The following is a 6,616-nucleotide window of genomic DNA, read 5'->3' as shown; positions in this document are numbered from 1 at the left end:
CAGCTGATGCAGGGGTGGATCTGGGCTCTGCACTAGTGCACAGCAGCCAGCAAAGCAGAGACCTGGCTCGAAAGGATCCTGCAGCAGAACTCCTAAGTGTCATAGGCAGCAATACCTATTAGGGAGGGCTGACTGATAAACCCAACCAGTGCCTCCTGAATATCACTGGGAAAAAGCCTAGGGAGGCTCAGAAGCATGTGGAAAACTGGTGCAAGCCCAGGCCAGGCAAGGCAGAGACCAGTGCTCAACCAAGAGTTGCAAGGTCCCCAAGACCCGGCAAAGCAGGATGCTAAATAGGGGTGCAGCAAGGGAGGCCTCAGCCCCGAGCTAGACCAACTCAGACTGGGAATTCAAAGGGGTTGTGGAGTGTCAGCGAAAGGGGCAGCAGATTCTCCCCCAAGTGGGAAATGAGAAGCAGCTGTACTTACCTGCTGCAGGAGCTTGGCTTAGCCAGGCACCTGCCACCTACCTGTAATTGCTGGCAGCAGGGCTGGGGGTGTTCAGACTCGTGCCATTCTGCAGGGAGGGAGCTGGACTGCTGCTCAGTGAGGGGGTCCCAGCGACAAGCCAAAGGGATTGCCCTCTCCTGAAGGCTGAGGTGCCCTGGGGTGCAACTGAGCATGAACTGGGGTGTGGTGGGGCTGTGAGGGGGGGTGCAGGGAGGATGGGCACTGCTGATGTGGCAGATGTCTTGGAATGAAGCTCAATGGAGGTGGTTTCGGGTGCTCCCGCTGCACGAGCTTTTTCCTCTTTTCTCTGGTAGCCATGCCCCACTTCTTGGATTGGTTTGTGCCAGTGTATCTGATGATCTCCATTCTCATCTTGGTGGGCTTTGGAGCTTGCATTTACTACTTCGAGCCAGGACTCCAGGAAGCCCATAAATGGCGAACGCAGAGACCGATCATGGAACGAGACCTTCGGAAGACGCTGATGATTCGGGACAACCTGGCTTTCGGTGTGCCCGAGGTCTGACATGCTGCCCATTGAGTCCAGAAGATCTTCTCCTGGGTGGGCAGCAGTCCACAAGCCTCAGTTGGGATGACAGTCCTGCCCTGCACAAGCAGGGCTGATCGTCACTTCACTCTTTGCTGATCTGGGTCTCGTACTCACCACTCACCTTTCTGCCCCTTTGCTTCTTAGGCAAGGTTTGTGTGGCACTGTAGACTTGGGGCTTCCCACGTGTTCACAGCCCTTCACCCAGCCAAGAACTTCTGCTCCTCCCTATGGCTGAGACTGATGAATCACTCAAATGAAAGGTCCCTTGTTAATCACTTGAGTTTGAGCTGCCTGGCATCTTGACATGACCCTCAGTAAGAAAGGTCTCTGCAGCGTCTTTGCAGCTTGCAAAGGGATACAGAGCCTTTTACTCCTACTCACTGGGTTAAATCTAACCAGTCTGTTTAAATCCAGGGGGTATTGTGGGGGAAATAAATGGGATTTCAACCCAGATGGTTGCTTCAGCTGAGCTCTTCACAGCACCCACCCTTGGTGCTGGGATGGTAAGCTTGCTGAAGCTCTGTGCAGAGGGCCAAGGGCCCAGCAAGCCCCAGAGACTGAATGCTTTTACCACTGCTAAAGGTGCACCACTTCTCTGTGTCTGTTTGGGAGATGGAGAACATCCATCCACCCATCCATCCATTCCAGATGCACTACATTCAAATTAAAGATGTTTAGTAAAGAGGTTTGTCCAAGTCCTGTGTCAAGCTGAGAATATTCTGCAGCTCTCCATTGCTGCCAGACTTACCACATAAGCCTCTCCCGATCTGCCTGACCTTCTGCTCCCCTGCTGCGGAGTGAGATGGGATAGGCTGGGAGGTAGCTTGCACTTGTTTAGTCCCCTGCACACCAGAGTCCTATGGCATGGATTGGCTCTCCCTTAACTGTCATCCCAACGAAAGCTGTGAAGCATCCCTTGATCTCCTTTCCCTGCATGTATCTGAGAAGGGACACTGAGCTTTTTGGCGAAATGGGCCCGTTACACCACCTCTGCTTTCTGGACCCAAGCCATTTAATCTGGGTGTGGCACAAAATCCCATGTTTATAGACTATCTGCATTTTCTGCACTGCCCCGGGGCTGACTGGCTACTGAACCGCTGTATGAAGGCATGATGCTGGTGCTAAGAGGGACGTTCACATCTTCTCCCTCCTTGCCAGCCCAGTGCAATGCCCAGTGCGTACAGGGAGGTTTGGGGGAGCTCTGAACCCGTGGCAGGAGGTTTCGTCAAAAGCCTCTCCTCACCTCTCCTCCCACCCCAACACCCACCCTTTGGATGCAGTAAGTCCAGAGGTGGTACCTGTGAGCACTCTGGACACAGCAGGGTCCTGTGTGCCTCACTCCTGCATGTCCCAGGGGATGTCGGCCAGCTGCCACCACCCCATTGTGCACATGTCTGCGCATCCTGTACCGTCACCTGGGCCTGCCAGTATTGGGGTGACCCATATCCCCAGTGTGCTCCCGGGGTGCCGGCTCTGTGCAGTAGTCCCCGATGGCTCCTTTGGGCAGCACGATTCCCTTGGGCCAACTGCTCAAATCTGCCACAGATCCCAGGTGGGCTCACGTCACTCAGCCTCTCCTGTGAACCCGTCAGGGGAGGTTTTCTCCTCCGTTCCAAAGAGAGCAGAGCACACTGGGCTGGTTTGAGTGAGTGATGCTCCATTGGTAATTCTCTGGGGATGAAAGTTAGTTTTAAGCTCCAAGGGTTTTGGCTGAGGAAGGAATGGGTCAGGACATCCTACAAATATCCTGGGTCTTTCTGGGACATTTCATCCATCCAGATTGCTACAGTATCACCATTATCTTCCACAGCAAAACCAGGCGCACTGGCAGGAGCTTTCTGGCTCTGTTTCACCCAGAGGACAAGTTAAGAGTCCTTCCATTCAGTCAAAAACCAGAGATCGTGATGCAAGTACCTTAACTGGGGAGTCTCGCTCAGCAGGGAAATGCAGTGAGCGGGATTACTCCTGTGCAAAAAGTTACGCTTGCCGTGGCAAGCAAAGGCTCAAAGCACAACCTGAAATAGGTAAATCCCATGTATTTTTGTGCCTTGGTGATTTGGGGCCGTGAAAAGGAAATGCTGCTGTATGGTCTGACGTGCCACCCTCAGCTGCATGGCTCACATCCCCTGCCCTCTGGCACAACACAGCCGTATCTCCAAGTGCCAGCTTGGAAACCTGCTTCCTCACCTCGACTCCATCATAGCTGAGACTGCACTGCAAACAGACCCCAGCTGAGCCATGGGGTAGCAATAAAAACCTTTGTACCGGAGCCGAGGGGCTCGGAGTGGTCAGGGACAGATTAAACCGTCCGTGTGGGAAGGGGAGCCTCATCCCCGTGGCCTGCATCAGTGCAGGCTGCTCTGCCATCGCACCTCCTCCAAATTCACTTTCGCCTGCTGAGTCAAAAGAGAAGAGGGAAAACCACCAGCCTGGTAAAAATGAAAGGCTGGGTCTGCTACCACCGCTCTTGGCCAGCTGGCATGTGTGGTGTGATGGGGTTCCCCGCGGGGGTCCCCTCCTCTGTGTCTTTCTCTGTGCATCGGCCTGCCTGTTTTCACCTCCACTCTGCCCACGACTCGACACAGAAGCCGAGCAAAAAAAAGACGACAAACAGGTCAGGGCTGGACTAGAGAGAAACTAGTTATTCATCTTGTCTGGCTTATGCTTTGTGCTGTTTAGTCCTGACGCAATCAATATTAAGCCAGGCATTTTCCACAGGTACAAATAACTTTATTGCCAATGGTGCCAAAGCCCTCCCCAGTGGAATAAAAGTGTGTGACAAACCATGTGGCCAATGCTTTATTTTCCTGTTGTTCCCCCTGGGAACTGCGTCCCTCCAGCTTGGGGCAGGCACCAAGGACCAGTCTGCAGCGAGGTTTCCTTTACAGCCGGGTAGGTCTTCATCTGCCTGGTTTCTGTGCCGGCTACCTTGCGGGGCTATCTGGGAATAATTAAGCCAAAGGCAAACACTGCCCGAAAACTGAGACTGTTTCTCCCCTGTGGGACCTATGCAGCCAGAGGGACCTCGGGGAGAGGGAAATAGTCACAGATACTGAATTAAACAGCATAAAGCATCAGAGGAGATACTTAGTGCTGGAAATACTGCACAACATCAGGTTGGTCTTTTCCACCTTCTCTATCTCTTTACCTTTAAAGAAGCAGAGAAATTACACTGCCCTGGGCCCTGCTTTCCGCCAGCACTCCCCATGGCTTGCTGTGGGTCACGGGTCGGTGGTTCCCCCCCCACCCCTCAGTCCTGGCCACCCGAAGGCGAGCACCCCTGCCGTGCTGTGGGTGCTATGGGTGCCTGGCTCTCCTTCTCTTTGCTCCCGTTTGCCCACCAAACCACATGTATTCTCATCCCGTCCCATCAAAACACCTTTCTCCTTTTGTCCCTGGTTACTGTGTTGCCCTTCGAAGTCTCTTTTACACTGAGGAAGGTGTAGAGCAGCAAGCTGACTCCCTGTAATGGATGCCCTCTTGACCCTGAAAATACCCCAAAGCTGGCAAAATTAAGAAACGGTCAGAATAATGAAGAAGCCAAAGAAAATCAGAGTAAGGGAAAGAAGCATCAACCTGGACAAACACCCGACAAGCGAACACTGAACTTCCTCAATGGGGCATAAATTGTTAAACTAGAATCTGCCTTTTGAGAAAAAAAAAGAAGAGAGGAAGGGAAAACACTTCAAAAATTCAGAGATTTTAATTGTTTTTTTTAATTGCACTAGTTGTTCTCAGGAGCAGGTGGCACAGGCTCCTCCACCTCCTGCCATGGGAGTGGGGCAGGAGGCCATGGTGTGGGGCTGCTCATGGTTGTGGGGCTGCCCATGGTGTGGGGCTGCCTGTGGCTTGGGGCTGCCGGCGGTGGGGGCCAGGAAGGCACCAGGCAGGGGGCAGGAGCAGCCGTGGTGCCAAGCGTGGGAGCCTGCCGGGCAGGCCACAAATGCCCCATTGTCCCAGCCAGAGGTGGGCTGGCTGGCTGGCCTGGCAGGGCTGCCAGTGGGGGCTCGGGCCCGTGGACTACAGCGGCTCCAGAAAGCGCTGCACCCCAGGACGCTGTGGCCCCGGCAGCGGGGAAGGCCTGGCGCCCCCGGCCCAGCCCGGCCCCACCTGCCACCCGCCCTTGCACCTCTGCTTCCAACCCGCTGCTGCCCACCATGGAGGAGGACATCGCCCCTCACCGCAGCCGCCTGCTCGCCCCAGGTGGCCCCACTGGCCCCAGCCGCATCCCGGGCCCCCAGCCACGGCGGGAAGGCCCCCTCGGCACCCCCACCGCCCCCAGAAAGAGGAGCTGCCTCTTGGTCACCCTGCACCGGGCTGGTGGGGGCAGCAGGGGACCCCCCTGGGACCGGCTGCGGGACCCAGCCCCTGTCACCCCTGTGCCCCCTCGCCCCCATCCTGCGGTGGCTGAGGGGCCCCAGCGACATGGTGGCCCTGGTGGGGCTGAGGCTGCCCCAGCGGCGAAGATGGGGGTGCCTTGCTCCCCGCCACACTCCGGTGGGTCTCCGGTGCCGGGATGGGCTGGGCAGGGGGGAAGGAGGAACCAAGGGGTCCCCCAGTGGTGCCATGGGGCTCGGCATGGGGCAGGGTCCTTCGGTAGTGGTGGGGTGACATGGAGGAGGATGGGGGCTTCCTCCCCTGGGAGCAATTTCCCCTTCACCCACAGCAGGAGTGTGGGTGGGCAAAGACAGGCGGGAGGTGAGCCCGTGCAGCGGTGAGCCTGGCACCCAGGAGGGAAACGGACGGCTGCGTGCGTAATGTCAGAAGATGTTGTGGATGACAGGATGCCAGTCTGTCCGTCTGTCTGGAGGCAGCCAGCCTGTTGACCACTGAGCCTAGCCTGGGTAACTGCCAACAGTGATTTCTAAATGCTCCCGTAACCCACAGCAGGTGCAGTTTCCTTTTTGCCCCGGGGTGCTGCAAAAAGAGGCTCCCAAAACCCTTGCCAAGTCTGCCAGGCATCCTGCAGCCTGGCCCCACGCTGCCGCGTGGTGGAGGGACACATGGGGACAACCCTGAAAGGATGCTCCCATCGTCCCACCGAGCGGAGGGTCCGAGCAGTCCCAGATGTTTGTGCCCCAGCATGGCACAGCAGGGGCACAGTGCCTGATGGGTCTGGGGCTTGCAAATGTAGGAGAAGGAAATGCAGAGGGAGGAAGGGGCATCCCCCTCCAAAGGTGCCAGCAGCCAGGGGCATCCGCACATCTACCAGACACATGCAGGTGGGCACAGCCAGGCACATACTCCTGCCGGGGCACACAGGGATGTGATCTGTGTACTGCAACATGGGCCATGGGCGGCACCTCTCCCTGCTCCCCACATGCATGCACACACATGCACATGCATGGACATGCACACGCATGCACACATGTGTGTACACACACATAGAGCGGGGACAGCACTCTCTCTGCCTCTGCACCGTGGGCTTACAGCCAGGAATCGCAGGGCCGGAGAAAAGGTTTCTCACGCCTCCGCAAGCGGAGCTGAAGGGCAAATCGCTTTTGATGAGCCAAAACATTCCCAATTTCCTCCCTCCGGGAAAGCAGAAGGAGGCCTTGCAATTCCCTGAACCCAATAAATACCTAGGGGGGAAGAGCACCCTTTCTCAGCCCCGCCAGAG

General features: G+C 56.4%; 1 protein-coding gene across 1 annotated transcript; it reads left to right on the top strand.

Annotated features, from left to right (window-relative positions):
• Positions 1 to 765: 765 nt before the first annotated feature.
• SMIM45 (small integral membrane protein 45) lies at positions 766 to 972 on the top strand. The gene has a single exon (XM_059816020.1). The coding sequence runs from the start codon at positions 766 to 768 to the stop codon at positions 970 to 972; it is 207 nt and encodes a 68-aa protein (XP_059672003.1).
• The last annotated feature ends 5,644 nt before the right edge of the window (positions 973 to 6,616 follow it).

The sequence above is a fragment of the Gavia stellata genome, chromosome 4 (assembly GCF_030936135.1).
Source record: "Gavia stellata isolate bGavSte3 chromosome 4, bGavSte3.hap2, whole genome shotgun sequence".
Classification (NCBI taxonomy): Eukaryota; Metazoa; Chordata; class Aves; order Gaviiformes; family Gaviidae; genus Gavia; species Gavia stellata.
The sequence above is the reverse complement of the archived record's forward strand: the minus strand, read 5'-3'. Positions and strand labels throughout refer to the sequence as shown.

What these genes read in the sequence shown, in the direction of transcription:
- SMIM45 (XM_059816020.1), top strand. Translation starts at nt 766, where the DNA reads ATGCCCCACTTCTTGGATTGGTTTGTGCCAGTGTATCTGATGATCTCC.